Source organism: Apus apus, chromosome 1 (genome assembly GCF_020740795.1).
Source record: "Apus apus isolate bApuApu2 chromosome 1, bApuApu2.pri.cur, whole genome shotgun sequence".
NCBI lineage: Eukaryota > Metazoa > Chordata > Aves > Apodiformes > Apodidae > Apus > Apus apus.
Genome location: NC_067282.1, coordinates 61,674,717 through 61,694,689, shown reverse-complemented (window position 1 = coordinate 61,694,689; position 19,973 = coordinate 61,674,717). Strand labels below are relative to the sequence as shown.

The window sequence follows — 19,973 nt, the reverse complement described above, 5'->3', positions numbered from 1 at the left end:
CCGTTGAAACATGTGGGCAGTAACCAGGAGATGAGAGAAGTACTGTCCCAATTGTGAATTAATCCATCAACACAGATGCAAAAATCTGACCTTGGTAGGTTCAGGGGATGGGGACATCAAACACAGTTTGCAGTCAATTGGAATTGTAACTACTAGACAAAGAAATCTCAGTAGTTACACAGGTGTTTCAGTAGGTTACAGATTTCCTAGAAACAATAAAAGTCATCCATTAATGGAAAAAGTAAAACATCTTTTTTTTTCATTTCATGCAAAAACTGAACTCCTGAAAATCAGGTATGTCTTCTGTAAACTTCTTATCTCTTTTCCAAACCCAGAGTCTGTAAGCAATCAGTGTAGACTTCTCTGCAGCATTTATGTCCCTTAATGCTTCATTGATTTACAGTGAAACTGCCAAAAAAAAAGGACTGTCTTGGACAGCCATATAAATATTACGTTAATTTCTTGTGCAGGATGGCTGCTATTACACTAACTATTACATGAATTCATACTTGGATATTTGTGATAAATCACTACTCAGAAGGCATACTAAGATCCCATTCCAAATATTCTTTCTTTTTTGTAATGTTAAAGGTATGGAAAAATACCGAGTGCTCTGAAAGAAATGCTGAGCTTTGTAACACAGGAGTCATTAACAAATTCCCACAGTACAAGGAGGAGTTTTAACTTAGTCCCATTTTACAGATGGGGGAGGAGGCATGAAGGGGTTTAGGTTGAACTGCTGATCACAGAAGGTTCAAACCCAATCTGTTTCTCATGAGAGACATCACAGTAAATTATCAGCTCCTGACAGTCCTTGTTTTGCTTGAAGGGCTCTGAGCAGCATCAGCAGAGTATCTGGCAATGTGATACCAGAAGGCTGAAAGCGTTTGCCAGATTCAGAGGGAGAAGAGCTGGGTGTAATGTCTAATGTCCTGAAGTAGATAGTATCAATTCACCTCTAAATATCTTGCCCAAGGCCAGGATGGGAAGGATGGTACTCCTCAGGTTTTGACTAGCAGGCTTAGCAATTAAAGTAAGTCATCTCTGTTTATAGAACACAGATCTTAGCCTCCAAAGTTTAGTAAAATGCTCAGTGGACTAAGAAGAGCTAAAATTTTTTAATTTTGTTTATTTGTTAAAGTAGAACAAACTACAGCAAGTTCATTATAGCTTTCTGTTATCTGAGGGATAGCAGCTCAAGTATAGAAATTTATGCCAGGGCTTACCACGTAGAGTGAAAGCCATTCTTGTAAACAACATTAAATGACTGTCAGACTCATCTGCTTTTTAATGTGCAGATGGGTGTGAATATATATAGAAGTGTTTCCTTCTTTCCCAAGATTTTTGCTTCTATGCTTTAAATGGTCTATGTCACACAAGGTTTTTCTAATGAAAATTTGCCAAGGTATTTAAATTAGAAGAAAAATTAGAAAAGCTGCTACCACATAGGAATATTAATTGTTCATTATACAGGGCTTCAGTTCACATAGTTACTTTGCATGTGCAAAGCTGCCAATTAAAGAGGCTCAAAGTGCTCACTGCTGCACAACAGCCATTTCTCCAGAGCCCACAATGGCTATTGTATTCTGTCACTGACCTTTAGACACCTTTAAATGCATATTGACACAGTGTGCTGGCATCATTAGAGCTATTGTTTCAGTGACCAGAGGGAAAGGAGGATTTTGCAATTTCATGACGAGCTTTAAGGCTTGATATATTGATGACAGCAGTGATATTTCTTAATTAGAGGGTGAGAGAAACACTGAAAATTTTTTTCTGGTGCTTCAGGTGAATTCCAGCATTCACACTGACTGCAGTTCCCACAACGGTCCCTTCCCATCAGGAAAATAAGATGTTTCTCAGAGGCTTTTGGCCTGCTTTTCTATTGTTTCCAGGAAAATTTATTTAGTATTTTTGACCTGATGGGGCCATATGGCCAGCCTCCTTTAGCTTCCATGGATTCTGCCTGGATGAACATTTTGGCAGGATGGATTCTTTCATCCTACAAGCGACAAGTGGTGTTTTAAACAGAGCATATAGTTGGAACTGGTGGTACACAGGAGACAGGAATCTGGGACTGCAGTTCAGACTGCTCCTCAAAAATCAGTGGGCACTGTGTATGTGATAACAACTATGCTTCATTTTAGCTCTTCCATGTCTTAACATCTGAGATATTTCTATTTTCTCACCAGTCTGTGGCAGCAAAGGAGTGTAAACAAGGACTATGGGAGTAGAGGTATCAGATACTTCAAGTTCATTTACTGTAGCAAATTCAAGCATCTTCTAAAAGCTTGTATTTATTTCATTGTAGCCCTCCTGTTCTTTAAAGTTGCTTTGAGAAATTACTTTAGCAGTCAGCACATAAAAGAGCATAATTTTAAACTTTGCATAAGACATTTTGTCTACAGAGAATAAATAAATTACTGGCTTATATTTCCAAAGAATGTTCCTGCTAGAAGACAGTGAGATAGTTTCTGTTCCATAAGTATTGCAGTTGCTGGGTTCTTTTTTATCCCCTGGGATCCTCTTATAGAACAAATTATCAAATATAGCTAATCTTCACAGCTCTGAGTCTCTGAAGACAGTCTTGGGTACTGGCTTGCACTTCTGACAAACGAAGAAGAAATCAAACAGAACTTTTGCAAAAATACTTGTGTCCTTAAAAAAAGTGGAAAATTTACTGCACAGCATCATTGGTTGCAGCTCTAGCCCAGCACTGTGCAGCATGTACTGGAGGATGGCAAGCTTCTGCTTACAATCCCTCTAAGCAAAACCCTCTGCCTCTTTCTAGCTTAAGGACATAATACATGGTATTTGTGTGTGCTTGAGGTAAATACACAGCAGGATTTCTCACGCTGCTGTAAAACTCACAAGGTCAGATGTGTTTCTTCAGTACTGCAGGGTGAACTTTTTTTCTCAAATTAACTGAAAGGGTGCTGTTAATGTTATTTTCATTCCTCTGTGTCAGAAATCCTTGCAGAACTTTGAAACCTCCCATGCACTGCTGCTACAATTGGCAACTGCAAATTTTGTGGTCTGTCTTCAAACACTGAGGTGATACCTTTACGTTAATACATGAGGAGAAGTGACCTACTTCAGGGAGGGAAATGCAAATAGGTCCAGCTGTATGATGCAGGATGTGAAGGGGAGCATGCACAGGAAAGAGCTATTAAGCCACTGTCGTGTGTCTCCATTCTCCCTACAGTAAATCTGCATCAGGTATTAAACAAGGCACTAATGATGAGCACTCCTCTTGCAATGAGCTGGGATCTGAAATCTCTCCTAAGACCCTTGTGCTTCCCAGCAGAGGCTTTTAGCCATAGGGCCCGACTTGTTACTTTTGAGGAGCTTCTCTATTGAGGCACAAGATTCTCCTGGAAGAGAAAGGGCAGCACTTTGATAGCCAACTTTGCATGGGAAGTTTTGTACTTTTGCTGTCCCACTATTACTGCACTATTTCTTTCAAAAGGCACAGGATCACAGCCTGGGTCGATTTGAAGATGGAGATGATCTTTGCGGTATGTTAGGTCCTTTCTCTGCTGAAAAAGTTCAAGCCCTGCAGGATGGGGAGTGATTTTCATAGGATCTTTAATACCAAAAGCTCAAGTTCTTCCTAGATCCACCTCTAGTCATGGCAGCTTTGGGAGGTTTTCTGCCTCATACATGGAGATTTTCCAAAAGAAAAAAGAAGAGAGTTGGTGTATCTGTTCACTGCCCATATTTGTTTGGTTCCTTTGCAGAAGGAGAAGAAGAGTGGGCTGCTGAAACTTCTAGCAGGAGCATCAACCAAAAAGAAGTCGCGCTCCCCACCTTCTGTGTCCCCCACGCACGATCCCCAGGCAGCCATCGAAGGAGTCCTGCAAGGGGCAGTGGGACCCGAGCTCTCCTCCCTCTCCAGCCACGGCAGGGCTGGCTCATGCCCAATCGAGAGTGAAATGCAAGGAGCCATGGGGCTGGAGCCTCTGCACAGGAAAACAGGCTCCTTGGATTTGAATTTTTCCATCCCTTCTCCTGCCAGGCAGCCCCTCTCTTCCATGGCAGCTATTCGGCCAGAGCCCAAGCCTTTGCCCCGGGAAAGGTAAGCTGTGTATCTCCTGAGATCACCTGCCTCCTCAGGGAGCATTTGGAGGAGGGGTGCAAGTTTAACCTGATTAGGGGTTGTTGTAGTTTTGCTGCTTTGTGGATCGATTGCAGGTGGCTCAGCTGTCTCTTAGGAAGACAGGGGTTCCATGCATCTGCCCATTGAAAAACATTTCACTCACTGTGCAGATTTAATGTTCATTGATTTTAAAAGTGGTGAGCAGCACCTGTCCATGACACCATACAGCCTTTGTCTAAATATGGAGGACAGCAGTGCTTTCTCAGCAGTAAGGCAAAGGCCACTTTTTTTAGGGTAACTTCTATGTTTTAATAAACCTGTAGAGTTGTTACGTGGCACTTCCTGCCTGGGGTCAACAGGAGTGATGTGTTTGCTCATCAAGGCCCTTCCTGGCCTGTTCTGCCATATCAAAGACTGTTTCAAATTCTCCTTGTTTAGGATACTTACAGGTAGTCCCATCTTCAGTGACCTGATAATAAAAATGTAGCTCATTTCTGGAGAGGAATGTACCAGTGATTCTGGATTTCATTTCAACAGCCTGCTCTGCACTTTTGTACCTGAGAATGAATGACCTTGCAAACCCAAAAAGAGTAGAGTGGGAACACCAAAACACAAAAGCAGATGAAGAGAGAGAGAGAACTTATTAGAAACGGGTACAGAAGAGAGCTAGGTCTCCTTGTGCAGAGTCAAATGGCTTCAGTTAAGTATTTTCTACACAACTGCAGGTTGAAGACTGGGAAGGGAGCAGATAATGCACTGGTACAATGCTATTGAAATGCTTTCTGCTCAAAAAGCGATGAAGGCGAACACATTTTTAACAAAAGCATCAAAGAGTTTTCAAAAAGCAGCCTAGGAGACTCTGGAGTTTATATTTAAAACCATTTTTGATTGTTAGTGAAGTTCCAGAAGTTTGAAAGAAACTATTTTTGAGTGAATGGAAGAGGGTGAAGGGCATGGACTGGGCAAGCCACCTGACCCTGAGTCCCTTGGGGTCATGGAGCAGATGACATAGGGCATAGTAAGGGCAGTTCATACCTTACAGAGTGTTTTAGTGAATGCAGGTTGAAAATTGGTTGGGAAGGTAACAATGACACTGTAACAAACTTTTCTTAGGTATCTGGTTTGTTACCATAGAACGTCTTGCGGAGTACACAACAGACAGAGCATATACTAAGTGAATTGAAATCTGATTCACTGGAATCAAATCTAGCTCTAGATCAGAAATCACTAGAAAATTATTGTGTAAGTATATAGTGTAGCCTAAGAAGAGCTGGATCTTGGACCTTCACACTGTCCAACATAATGCCTTTGCTGTTGCAAACAGAGGATTGAAGTGGGAAGCAGCTGACGAAGAGAGCAAATCCTCTGATACAGAGCTAATTCAACACATTGGTAAGAATCACGTAGAGTAACAGTATATTTCAGAAGAATCAAATCTGAGGCAAAGTGGAGTGGCTTACATGAAGCATTATAAGAAAGATGTGATATTTAGAACAGTATACTTGCAGTCAGTGATACAGGGAGCTCTTGTACACGTTTTGTATCTGGTGGCTTAGGAGTGGCTTGGCAACAGCCTGTAAAAGGCTGCAGACAGGACCGACATGGCAATATTTTACTCTAGGTTAGGCATTTTGTCTAAAAGGGATGCTGTTGTTCAAGCACAGCTATTAGACTTGAAGCAGAAGTACATACAGGCAAGTCCTTCAGCATTGTAATGAGGACAGTGAGAGCAGACTATCACAGTAGTCTCTTATACTTAAAATCCATGAAAAAGCAATTTAGTAAAGGAGTGAAAAACCAATCCCTATTTAGGTGCACTTAATTTGGTCCACATCAGTTTAGATTAATGTTATAAGAAAAGCTAAATCAATATAAACCAGATTTAGCACCAGTGTAACAAAATCAGTGGAACGCTGCACCTTTACTTAACTGTAGTCATGAAAAGAAGCTGGGATGAACATCTCCTGACATATCCAGAGCTGGCTGTTGAGGTGCTGATCTCAAAGCTTTACTGTAGAGAAGCCCAGACACATTATATAATATGCCAGGTCTAGTCCCATATCCTAGGCATTTCTCAGTTCGCCTCAGGAGGGTCCAAAGAGTGAAGGATTTAACTGATTACATTTTAAAGTGGTAGAATAGAACCAGAGGGACATGGGTTAGCTGTGTCTGCTCAGCCATGCTGGAATCAGGAGTAAATAGATTTAAACTGCTACAACTGAGTAAATCCTTCCAATTGCAGTCTATGGTGGTAAGGAACTTACTTGAATTTTAAGCATTTTAATTCTTGAGTCTTAAATCCGAAAATAAGCTATAATTGAAGTAACCCTAATTATACACAGCAGGCAACATTCTCTAATTGATTTATGAATTAACTTCCATATCACTGGTGTATCTGCATTTCTTAACTGATCATATGGGTTTTTTCATGCCCATAATGGGAAATATTAATTACCTTCATGCACTAGGAAGGATAATGCTTAGTCCTGGAATAATCTGAGCAGATACATTAAACACTTGTCTCCTAGAAATTCATCCCACATCCATCTGTGCTCATTAAATCATCAAATTGCTCAGAAGTAGCGAATTTATTTTTTTTTTAAACAAATTATGGTTTTCAAACCACTTGTTCTTTTCACATCTGGCAATGGAGGAACTGGCATTCAACGTCACTCAGCTCCATATTTTGCTTGTTTGCATTTTGGTGCGTTTCATCCGCACAGTAGGAGCAATTCCCTGAGAAAGAAAAGGGAGGAGAGGGGAAAAAAAGGTTAGATAAACAGATTCAGATGCTGGATGAAATTTTAAAAAGCTGCAAAGCATTTCAGTGCACTTAGCTGTACTTGGCTTTCCGTCTCCCAACACCCATTGTGCGCAGAGAGACAGAGCACTGAAAGGTTGGAAGAAGTAGCACATTCCTTAATATTTACGGCATTCAAAAGGAGGCTCATGCAGGCAGCAGAGCACCACTGCTTCTCCCAGAGAGGTTGGCTTGTAGCTCCAGCACTCACCACCTCCAGGCTTCTGATCAAACCTGAGAGGTCATGCCACTTGCCATATCGGAGGAGTGTTAAAGGGCTCTGATTTCTCACAGCTTGACTCTCACTATTGAAGGGAATAATTGCCTGTTCTGCTGCCTATTCTGCACAGTCCTTTGTGGGAGCTGCAGCCAGTCAGACAGGAAGATGAAGTGAGCTTCACCCTCTCAGAGATGCTGCTAATGTTCATGGTCGCTTTCATTTTTTGAGCATGGGGAGAGCAATGAAAACAATTATTTTAAAATTATTTGCTATTCTGAAACCTGGTTGTCTGGATTAGAAAGGTGATTGCTCCTAGCTCTCCTGTCATTTAGCCTTGCTACTTACCTGGTTTGCTGGGATAGTTAGTGCCTATCTCTGCCTTCTGGGTGTAGTTTCACACCGCTGGTTTATAAATCCACCTTCCTTCAGCTGCTCTCTGCCATAAAGCATCCAGCAGTCCAAGCAACAGAGTGAAGAAATTTCCCAGGTGGTGTGCTTGTTATTTCATGTTGCAGTGATTGACTGGCAAGTGACTACCCCATCAAGCTGTGTGTGCCCCACATGTTCTTTTCCACCTCCTGTTCCATCCAGTTTCTGGCGGTGCACGAAACAGGACCAGTACAGGGAAACTCTGTGGTCAGGCAGAGCCTGAGCCAGAGACTTGCCCAGACCCCACTGATGCTGGCAGTTCACATGGGAGTGGGGTGTGCTGTCTTCCTAACAGCACCAAAGGAAGTTACTTCCCTTGCCACCCCCTTCCAGAAAATATGACTGTACACAGGAGCAAAACAGGAGAGTTGAGCGTGCACATGTGCGCGCATGAGTCATGTTCCCCTGGCTGCCTGGCACTGTTCCCAGATGCAAACTGGAGTAAAACGTGTCACGCTTTGTTGACTCTTTTATAGTAACTGGCACCGATTCTGCCATGTTATATCTTGATAAAGCAGTTGTATCCAGGGTTACTGTCACGACTGGCATATCTGTGCCACGTTTCTATGGTTTTTTGGAGCCTTCAAGCTAGTTGTAAACTGCAACAGTGCTGCAGAGTAAGATGGGAGCACTGAGTTTGGTCTTTAAAGTAGACCCCTTCATGTTTCCATGCACCCATTCTACAAATCACTGCCACATCAGAAATTGAGCTCCCAGTTCAAGGAAGCGTTCAAGCATGTGCTTAATGCCCGTTGACTTCAATTTTGCTGTGCATGTATATCTTCTTTGCCAAAAGGGAAAGCAAAGGAAGGGTTTTGTTTTGTGGGTTTTTTTATTTTCTGGAAAGTGATACTGGAGAAATGACCCCAGGAACAAGCTCTGACTGAGCAGTGAATTGTATGCACATGGTTAAGTGCTTCTCTAATGAGGGATACCTGCCTTAGGACTGAGAAACTAGAATTAACCATCTCAGAAACTGAATCTTTCCATATTTCCAGCAGAAGAGGAAAGGATGCAACTCAGATTTGTTCTCCTAAGGCTGCTGATTCAGGCACCACAATATGGCAAAGCAGGTTTTAGCCTGTGGCATGCAAAGGAGCTTTGCAGACCTCTGCAATCTGCCAGTAAAAGGATGGAGAAAGAGAGCTCTGCCAGTATGGAAGAACAGTGGTTAACTGGGCTAGATGCCTCATTTCACTTTCCAGCTATCCCACACAAAACTAGAAGACAAGGGATCTGTTGGAGTCACATCACTGGACTCCTGAAATCTGTTCTTGGTGCACAATAGTTTTACAAACAGAAACCTGCATTAAGCAGCCAAACTCAAGAACTCTAAATGAAACCAGATTGGAGGTTAGCCCTCCAGATCTAATTTGCCTCATTGAACATTTGTTTTCTCAAGTTTCTCTAGATCCATCAGTGTCCTGAATGCACATACTTACTCACTGAGCACACACTTGGTATTTTGGTTGTTTTTTTTCCCCTCAGTGTCCAGGTCTGAGCCAGGCCCTTAATTACTGATCAGTTTTGATCAATAGAGTTCAATGCCTGGCTGTGCCTGCTGACAGAGAGCCTGTGTGAGTAATTTAGTCTAGACAACTGACTGCTATGCAGTTAGGGTGCAGGAGATGAGTCTCACTGTGTGGAAATTTTGGGCACGAGCGTTGGCAGCTGGAGGAGTTAGAGAAGCCACTTTCCCCACACCTTCACTACTCTGAATTTTGCTGTGGTCACTTACTAGACAACCTCCAACCTCTGCAAAAGACGGGGTGGCTTTGGCAGCCACACTTCTCTTTCACGTGAGAGCCCTGACTCACATCCAGAGCAGGACATTTTGTACACTAAATGGGGCAGGCATCCTGTGGGAAAAATAGCATCTAATCATGTAATGAAACATATTGCATGCAAGCAGAAGTGAAGTAATGGGCAATTGTAGTTGCCTGGTTCTTCATTTCAGATGCATGGGTGTGAAACATTCCTGTTCTGGTAAGGTAATTCATGCCTTCATGCATCTACGTAAATGACATTTTTAATCATTTTGCTTTTTTAAAGGAGACAAAACCAGAACTTCCATCATGTAACATCTATTTGAGATTATGAGTCTTAACTGCACATTCCAGGTCAGCAGCAAAGGGAGAGCTGGGTGGGAGAGGTGTTTCTTTTGGCTGCGAGGACAAGTGCTATGAAGAGAGCAAACAGTGGGATTCCCAGGTCTCTGCTGATAGCAGAGGGACAATGATGATGGATCGATTCCCAGCTCTCAGTGAGATAATTGCTGCCAGTGTCTCCTTCCCACCAGCAGCCCCAGTGCCAGCCTTTACCCGTGCAGTCTCCTGCCCCACAAGATGTCATGTCCCAGCCCCAGGCTCCCTCCCACCATGGTTTTTGCTCTCCCAGACTCAGCTCAGCACAGCTGCCCTACCTCAGCACCTTCTGTCAGGGCTTTCAGTTTTCATCAAGGTCCCATTTCTTCCTCAGCTCCCAGTTTTTCTCCCATTAGCCTCCCTCTCCCTCCAGCCCTTCCCTTTGCCTTGTTCCACTCTCCAAACATCTGAGGATCCCCATCCTTGATGATACTACTCACAGCCTCTCCTCATGTATTTTTGCTTGGGCACCGAGGACCATCCCCAGGCCACTGCCCATCCTTTCAGGACAGTCCCTTCCAAGGACATAGTGCCCAACCCAAGGATGCCAAAACAGCCAGCAGTGGAGAAGTCCAACATCAAATCTGTGTCCTGAGAGAAAAACATGAGAGGAGCCTTTTCCTGAGAAAGGAAGAGAAATGCAACCTCTGAGGTCCTGCAGAGCTAGAACATCTTGGAGTGTGAATCAGCAGAGATTTTGCATTCAGTGCTCATACAAGCCTCTACTGAGCATGCACCATTTGGGGACAGTTTGAATGCTTTTAACCTGGCCAAGAGCAGGTATTTTTCTGAAGGAACATAACCCTTGACAGGTCAGTGGAGCCACAGGGTTGGTCTTTGCTCTCAAGTATGGGGAGCTCAGAGCAGCTTGTGAAAGCCCTCACCTGCTTCCTGCTGATGCTGGAAAAACACCCACACAATACTCCTAGGGGTTTTGGGACCATTTGGCCTGAATGTGGGATGCTCATCCAGGCACAGTCATCTTCTGTGGAGAGTTTGGGCCAAAATGGTTAACTTTTGGCAGAATTACAACTCTCTGAGAGTTTGATTTGCAACAGAAAATATCAAACATTTTCAATAGGCAGAGGTGATTGCCACACTTGTTATCATAGTTGTTGCCCACCTAATCAGCATTTTTAAAAGTAGGAAATTTCCAGGTGTAATGTGACACTGACAAAATTGAGAGGGCTCTGAGATCTATAAAAAATGCCAGGAAGCAGTTTGGTGTAAGAAAACCTACAATTTTATAGTTCCTTCACAAAGCAGGGACAAAAGGAGAAATGAAAAGGGGAGATATAAATAGAAGTATACAGGACTGCCTTTTTGGGAGCGAGGGAGGATGTCTGGGAGAAGAGATCTTTTCTGCCAAAAAAATATGGCTAATAAATGTATTTGCAGTTCAGTTCCAGAGGATAACCTAGGCTGAGATGCCACCTGGAGGTCTGGAGGGGCGGCACAGCAGCCACCGGCGTCCTGCTGCAACTCCCTCACCGGGCTGCATCTCCCAGGCCCCTCTTCAAAAGCCTCTGATGTGAAAAAGCATAGCAACTTCTTCTGTCTCTTATGGAGGATTTCTTAACCGATTTGCAAGGTCTTTTGTGTCTAAGAGATCGTTACTCTATCAAAAACACTTTAGTGCTATCCTGTGAGGTACCACAGTTAATTGAATTTAAACCTTAGCATTTGGAGTTCTTTAAATGGGAAAAAAAAAACAACCTTCATTTGGTTATGCAGCAACTGAGGCTTATTTTTCTGAATCTCAAAGGAGATGCTGTGTAGAACCCCTTTTCACAACTGAGTGTGATTATCTCACTCCTCATGTGAGCCATTTAGGGACTAGCAGCTCCTCACTCCCAGGATGTAGTCTGGTTTTAAAAGGATGGCTCTGTGCTTAAGGTATGGCACGAGGTGTTGGCAGTCCCAGCTGAGTCCTTGGGACACCACCTTTTTCTTTGCTTCTGTTTCCTCATCTGCCAGAAGGGCCCATGAGTACCTTTGCACCTCTCGGCTGCTTTTGAGGCCCGACTCTTTTCTTTTTCAAAGCCAAGATCCTGAGATCCTGGTGCAGACCTACAGTACTCTGTAACTGTGTATAGAGTTGCAAGATCTGAAAGTTGGCATCATCTTAGCTACAATTGTTCCACTCTGATAATTTAATTAATCAACACTGCAGCAAAGTGTTTGAAATAATGTGTGCATTCATTTGCATAATGGCTGTAATTGGCAAAGCTTCATAATGTTTAAGTGTAGCAGTTCCACAGATGATAGCATGATAGACCATATTCCTGCAGTCAGCCAGCAGCACATAATTCAACCTCTGTTATTTGCTTTTCCACAGAGGAAGGAAGTGACATCTAGATTTATTGACCATGGGACAGCAGATTTTTCACGGATGTCCCCTTCCTGGAAGTGCTCAAGGCCAGGTTGGATGGGGCTTTGAGCAACCTGGTCTAGTGGGAGGTGTCCCTGCCCATGCAGGGGAGTTGGAAATAGATGATCTTTAAGGTTCCATCCAACCCAAACTGTTGTGTGATTTCATGATATTTGGTGGCACTTGAACACATACATTTTCTACGTGACTGTGTTGCTGTGTCAAGATAAAAAGGCCATAGTCAGGTTTTAGAGTAGATGGAAACTCCAAATGGAGTTGAATGCTTTACCAAGTCATGGGATGATTGGCCATGGAGGTGCCCAAATATAGAGCCAAAGTTGATATTTTCACTGTCACTTCTAAGTGGAGTCCCTAGTTTCCAAACCACAGTCACCAGGTACCTGAGGAACATCTGCCAATAAAATTAGCAGTGACCACTGGACAGCTCCTTGCTTTCATACCATCTCACTGGGAATGGCCTGGGGAGTGCTCCTGAGCCTTCAGTGCATGTTGATCTTAGTCCTTGAGGACATGATATTATTTTAAATAAATACTTACCTTGTAACAAACATGACTGTGAGGCATCACTGACCATGCAGTGGTTGTGGAAATATTAATCCTCAGAAGATGATCTTTAGATAATCACTTGTCATCTTTTAACCATCTTACTATAATCATTACTTTGCAACTAGCAAGACAGTTATTGATTAATTACCAAATGTCAGATGACTGCGTAAGTACATGTCCTGAAGAATAAAGAAACAACAAACAGTGCAGCAGAAATATATTTCCTGCTCTGCACACAAGTGCACCTATCTAAAAGAGCCCAGTCTGTATTCTCCAGAGGATAAGCCCGAGTGCAGAACAGCTATGCCAGGGTCAGGCTTGTCATTATTTCATTGAAATGAAGTGACAATTGAACACTGAGTTCCCAGAGACCTCTGTGAATGGTTCAGGACAGGGGCTCCCTCTTGGTTTGGAGAGTGCCTTGAAAGTTCTTTGATACCTCTGCATTCTAGCTTCTCTTCCAGGTTTGAGGGACCCAACGTGTGTTCCCAAGTCACAGAAAAAGAAGAAAAATGTTCACTGTTTTAGCCAACCTCTGTCAATGTCACAGGTAGTTGGTGGGAGCACTGCAAACTCCATTTTTGGATGCAGCAGATGCAGTGCTGAAGGAGACATATTACAGTAAAGGCAGGTGCAGCACCAGGAGTAAGTAGCTGAGTCCCTGGCATGAGGCTCAGCATGAGACCAGGAGCAAGGACTATAACTTCCTGTTTTCATGGTCTGGCTCTGGGTTACATCCGCATCAAGTCTCCAGTCAAGCTGCCCAGAAATCTCCCCATCAACCTGAGTTTTAGTAGATGCATCAGATAAAACTGTTTGTTAATGTAACTTACTAATGTTTCTAAAAGTATTTTTCCTCAAGATTTCTGGTTCACACAAAGGCAGGGAGGGAGAAGCAAGATGATTTCTTCTCACTGGACACATAGCCAGTTTTTTACATCAATAAAAGCCTCCCATGTCCTGAATTTTGTCTTGTATGGGCAGTGAGACAGCAGGAGCCTCTGAGGCCAATCCCTGGGAACTTGCCCAAGCACTGGGTGCAGGAAGGCAGGTTTCCTCCTTCCTTCCTTTTGTTTCCTGGAGCAGCCTGGTGTGATGTGGTGTTTCAGGTGGCTGCTGGCACAGACATGTCATTAGCCTGAAAGCACCTCTGTCCAGCTTTACAGATCAGCATTAGAAACAGGGAAAGGACCTCAGCAGACAATGGCAGCTTGCAGGTGTCACCATGGAGAAGCACTAAGGTGCCCTCCACTGGATTTTAGGGGGTGGTTCCCTTCCTGACAGCTAGCCTGTCTGCTTACACAGCCTTTCATGTTCAAGGGAGCGTCTATGAAGGTGGAGGCTTGGGCCAGTGTAAAACCAGGTGAATATCTTGCCCAGTAGAGTCTGCCAGACACATGGTGCTTGGCTGTTCCCATCAGGCACAGGCTCAACTGCTGGCTGACCATGTCTTTGCATTTTTGTCTCCAAAGGTACCGCGTTGTAGTCCCGTACCCGCCGCAGAGCGAGGCTGAGATTGAACTGAAGGAAGGTGACATTGTGTTTGTGCACAAGAAACGGGAAGATGGCTGGTACAAAGGGACATTGCAGAGGAACGGCAGGACGGGCCTCTTCCCTGGGAGCTTTGTCGAGAGCTTCTGAGGACGGCTCACCGCTCTCTCAACTGGAGGAGCTTTCAGGGGAAACTGCATAGCACAAGAAGAGACAGCAAAGGGAAACTGGACTGATAACCACTGCCATTTTTATTTCCAAAGACTCCCCCAGGCCCTTCAGTCTACAGCTCTGGAGAAGCAGTGTCCTGCTGTGCTCCCGAAACCAGTGGTATGTTGAAGTAGTGCCTTCCACCTGGAATCACAGACTGAAAGGATGCCCATCTGGACTGTACATAACCTAAACTCTGGCTGTTAACCCTTTGTGTAAATTATAGAGAAGATATCTTTAAAAAGAAATTAAGAGGAAAGTTGTTATATTGCTGTAACTTATTTGTCAGAGCTGCAGTGTTCTTATTACTGGCCTATGCAAGATGAATTTGAGAGTTCAAGGAGGTTTTCTAGGAAGCTCTTAAACTGGGATTTCATTTTTCCCGAGGGAAAAAGAGGGAGGGGAGGGTGGAAAAAAAAAAAAACCCGGCTAAAGATCAGTGCATCATTGTGCAAGAAAGAATGGAGTCCAAAACGTTAATGTCATGCTTTCTATATACCTCAAAGATATGCTGCGCAAGTTTGTCAGTGAGTGTGTTAGTGCTCAGAGTCCCATCCGGTGTCCTGGCGCTGCTGCCAGGGAGGTCCTGGAGGAAGTACAGCTCCACCATTAAACTGTGGTTATTTGAGCAGAAACCCTTTTGCCTGTCTTCTGCCCTTATTATATGCAGCATGGATTTTTGTCCTTCAGTATCACTTTCCATTGCTTTTTTGTATGATGTACCTTTTTACTGTAAGAATTGCTCTACTTTATATATATTCCTACTAGATCCGACATTTCCTCTTTTTCATACATCTGGTGCTATTTTTTTTAATTGTTAAAGATTTGGTTTAACAGAGAGGCTGTAACAAGATTTGCATTCAACTTATGAAATCAGAAACATACCTGAAGATCGAGATCAGAGTGCTTGTTCGTGCTTCGTAGATGAAAAGAGAAAAAGCCACTTGGTCACCAATAAACAGACCTGGAGGAGCGTGGGAGACACGCAGGCGCTCGCTCTCTCCTATATATGTAGAGTGGCTGAAGACCCACACTGAAGCACACAGTCTCTGTCTGGAGAGTGATAATTACTCCAGAATTGGAATTAATTCCCAGAGGAGCCGTTTTAATTGACTTTTTCATGGCAATAAGAAGAACACTGCAGGTTCTAGCACGCGCAGGGACTGTGGAGTTTTCCCCTGTCGTTGCATCATGGAGACGAGAGCTGATCTGCGACGGCTGTAATTAGTGATATCAAAATGTGATTTCTTACTGTAGAAATGTACAGTTCTGGAGACTGTTCCATTTCTTAACGTGGTCAACCTACAATACAAACCGTATCAGGCAATATAAGCTTCCATCTACCAGGGACTTGAAGGTGCAATAAATGTAAAGTGAGTTTAGCCAGTTATTCGTGTGAAGCAGAATGAGAAAGAATTCAATAATGTGATTGTGAGAGGATTTAAAAAGACATCGTCTCTTGAGGAATGAAACGTGATGAAAGGATTTTCGTAGCTGTATCCGTACCTTGCCTTTGCCAGCAGCTGGCTGTTTGCCAAAGCCCACATGTGGTGGTCATTTAAAAGTGTGTCGGAGGCACTGTAACCTGGAGATGATCTTATTAAAAGGAAGAGGCCTGGTGGGTGAACATCATTACTGCGTTACTGGTATTTCACATGCAAAGGTGTAAGTTTTGTTTTCATTCCAGCCGTGTATACTAGTACATATCAGAACTCATGTAAGTGAGCGTTCCTACTTCAGTTCAGCTCAGTGACTTTGTTCTCTGTAAAGTAAGTTTTTTCTTGCTGTCACATGTGACAAACTGATTCCAGAAACACAGTCCGTGGCCAAGTATAGCACCTTCAAACTGGGAGGCATCATTTTCAGGGTGTTTCTTTTTATACTTAACGTTGCCACATTTGTTCATATTCCAGATTGTAATGAGTCAGCCACTAAAAGTTTAGTTACTGTTGAGAGGAAATTGCCTTTTTATAACCAATAAGAGACTGAAGAAACGTCTTCTGGAAAGACTTGCTTGAGATTAGAGCCATATCTGTCCACTTGTTTGATCCAGATCAGAACTGGTACCACTGCACCTCCAGCAGTAAACTGCACAGTTGGCAAGTCAGAGACGCCAAACTGCATGTTATTGATTCCAATAAAAATTCTGGGATAGATCTGTCAGAGATGAGGATATTTTGTCTGACAACTTACAGTGGTTAAAGCTTTCTTAAAATTCTGTTCTGGGGATGTATTTGCTACACTCAGAAAAATGAAACAGGGCAACAGCTTGCTTGCTGCCTATTGTGTTTAGCCAGATCTAAAATGGTTCCAGATTTCCAGCTTTTCATTCTTAACTCTAACAGGACAAAAGTTGGTTTGTGAGGAGGTCAAGGAAAACATGCAGATGTCGTGTCAAGAAATCAGTGCTTTAAAGCATATTTTGCAGGGAGGAAGATTTTTTTTTAATGGACAACAACCCTTCCAGTCATACCTCCTGCAAAGAAAAATATTGGGGCGGGGGTGTTTCTGTTTTGATAACAGCTGTTTCTGGCCCCTGTTTATTGCTTATCACCACAGTTTGGGTTACTGAGTAATCTTCTTGGACAAATCACTTCCATGCCAGGAGCACAAGTGCAGAACTTAATACAGCTCTGTGATATGAAAACATGACCCAGTGCCATTCGGAAAGTCCTGGACTGAGAGAGATTCAACTCATACTGTGGTCTAATTTTTACCTGTCATACCAGGCAAAGGGGGAAGAAGGGGCATCTGCAGCTCCTACAATGGGGACGGGGGGAAGAAAAGACTCCTTCTGGCAGCTCAGTTTGTAAAATGCCAGGTTTGCTCTTCTAGAAGTGGGTTCAAGTAATTGAACAATTCCTTTGAACTTTGCACAGCTCAGAAAATGTTTTTGTTATACATGAATGTTAACGTGATTTAGGAAATGTTGGCAAATATGAGTACAAATGAACCACAATGACTGTGTTTCTGATTCTTTAAATAAAATAAACATTAAGGCAACTTGACTGAGTTTTTTTTCTCTATTAGGCAGCAAAGTGAACTAACAGTGTAAGTGGCTCTGAGGTTCACAAGGAAGACAGGGAAGACCCCTCTGCAAACACTGCTTTTTTTGACCAGATCCTACATCTCCATTGCTTTCAGTACTAATCCCCACATAAATAAATGTCAGTTAAAGGTAAGGGATGCCTGAGCAGAAATTAGGATTTCTTTCTGGGTCTTCTTTTGGCAGATCTGGGCTTCTTCAAAATCTTGAGAAGTTAACAACTTACCTGTGGAGAAAAGGTGTGTAGGTCCAGAGAAAGCGAGTGGGGACAGGCTGGGAAGAGGGACTGAGGTGGTGAGGGCAAGGCTATGGCAGAGAGGCTGGAAGGGGATGCAGCAGCAGAGGCGCTTGCAAGGAAGACTGCAGCCTCTAAGCCCACTAGTGGGTTTCAGGGGTGCTTGGAGGTCACCTAGTGAGTTGAGCCAGTTTGTGAGCAGAGGAAGACCCCCCTCTCTCTACCCCCTGGCTTGGGCAAGTGTCCACACTTGCTACACACAACCAAGGAGTACCTGTACTGTATCCAGTTCTGGGGCCCCCAACACCAGAAGAACATAGAACTCTTGGAGCGAGTCCAGAAGAGGGCCACAAAGATGATGAGAGGGCTGCAGCACCTCTCCTATGAAGGCAGGCTGAGACAGCTGGAGGTGCTTAGTCTGGAGAAGAGAAGGCTCCAGGTAGACCTTATAGTGGCCTTCCAGTACCTAAAAGGGACCTGCAGAAAAGCTGGGGAAGGACTTTTTCCAAGGGCATTTAGTGAGAAGACAAGGCGTAATGGTTTAAATGTGGAAGAGGGGAGATTAGGTTAGATATTAAGAAGAAATTATTTCCTGTGAGATATTGGCACAGGCTGCCCAGAGAGGCTGTGGGTGCCTCATCCCTGGAAGTGCTCATGGCCAGGTTGGATGGGGCTTTGAGCAACCTGGTCTAGTGGGAGGTGTCCCTGCCCATACAGGGGGGTTGGAACTAGGTAATCTTTCAGGTCCCTTCCCAACCGAACCATTCTATGATTCCATGATTCTGTGGTGAACTGGGAGAGAAGGAAGGAGCAGGTTGTTCCCTGAGCATCCGAATGCCCTTCTACCCAGATGAGGGGTGCAAACCCATTTTTGCGTGTGCCCTGAACTTCCCATCCAGTGGCACAGTACAGAGCATCTGAAGGTGGAGCGTGCACTGGTTCTGGATGTGTTTGCCTTTGTTCAGTGGGGAGACACATTTGAGGAAGAGGCACCTGCAGGTCACGATTTATTGCCCCAGCCAGGAGCTTGTAGGGCAGGAGGAACCAGGCTCAGCTGGATTAGCAAGGCACCTGTGTTGTGGATTTACTAAAGGCAGTCACCCTTCCAGTGAGGTGACACGAGTCTCTCTGCTTCAACTGGATCCTGAGTCAAAATTCTGAAATGTGGAAACCACAAGAATTTGAAAGTGGGCAGGCAACACCTTTCCCTCTGCTCAGCCTCCCTGGCTGTCCTGCCTGACAAGCAGTGTGGTGCAGAATGTTGAATGGAGAAGCCCGCCAAATATTTCCAAGCTGGTCTGCAGAACTGGTCCCCTCCACACTTTGTCAGATCCTGCTGCCCTGGCACCACTCTGTCCCACGCTGCCAGCACACGCTGCACACCTTGCCCAGCCTTCACATCCCACACCAGCCTTTACTCCTGTTTCAGCGCCTGATAGGAATCCCAGTCATGTTTGAAAGAAAAATAATCATCATAAAATTGTTACATGGCTTGACTATTCCTAAATGCTTGTGGAGAGCAGAACCACCTGGACAACCTCTGCAGGGCTTTCCTGAGGCCAAAAGCTCTTCCTGACATTAGCGGCTCCTTATAACATGGTGAACCTGGCAGCTACTCGGCTTGGCTAGTTGGTGCCAAACCAAATAAATGAGCTGTACTAGCAGGGAAGCCAAGAGGTGATACAGTCTGGAGAAGGTCCTGTCCTCATGTCCCAGTCTTTCATGTAGCAAAAATAACTTCCCAAGCAGTCACAGATGTATTTCCAATCACTAGGGTGCAAATGTCTCCCCTCTCTTCAGAATACAACTTGATTTTTCTCCAGCACTGAGTAGCACCATCTGCTCCATGGTGCCATGGAGGTGCCACAAGCCAGGCCACCAGGGGGACCCCCTCAGCCCCCAACCCTCGCAGCCAATGTGTCCCTCTGTGTTTATAGGTACAGCTCAGTTGCAGGTCAGCCCATTCCAACTTCTTTGTTACTCCACCCCATGGAAACCCCAGCAGCCCCAGGGAAAGAGCCAGCATCCCCCCAACTTGGCAGTTGTTTCCAACACAAATGGTTCTTTAGCGCCAGCCAAGACATGACATGATGGTTTTGCAAAGGCAAAAGACACTCTTGAGTGCAGGATTACAAGATTTGCAACCTCATGTGTGCACACATACCTGTGCGTATGGAAAAACCCAAAAGCAAGGAGGGCAGCCAAGGAGCGGGGCTGCCCTGGCAGTACCTGCCTGCCCCTCTCAGGCTGAGCACTGGAAAAGAAGATCACTTTTCAGTTAGTGGTGAATGTCCTCATGGAAATGCCATGCCCAGGAAAACCTCGGGCTCTGTTGGCACCATCAGTGCTGTGCAGATAAGA

General features: G+C 44.2%; 2 protein-coding genes across 3 annotated transcripts in view; one reads left to right on the top strand and one right to left on the bottom strand.

Moving 5' to 3' along the window:
* The window catches only part of SH3RF3 (SH3 domain containing ring finger 3), a 260,962-nt gene extending 243,628 nt beyond the window's left edge, over nucleotides 1-17,334 (top strand). The window contains exons 9-10 of the mRNA XM_051616689.1: nucleotides 3,741-4,078; nucleotides 14,103-17,334. Of these exons, the coding sequence (XP_051472649.1) occupies nucleotides 3,741-4,078; nucleotides 14,103-14,271 (507 nt within the window). The 3' untranslated portion in view covers nucleotides 14,272-17,334. The remainder of the gene's footprint in view (nucleotides 1-3,740; nucleotides 4,079-14,102) is intronic.
* Nucleotides 1-19,973, bottom strand: part of SEPTIN10 (septin 10) — a 963,730-nt gene that overhangs the window by 885,312 nt on the left and 58,445 nt on the right. The gene's annotated exons all lie outside the window — the stretch shown is intronic.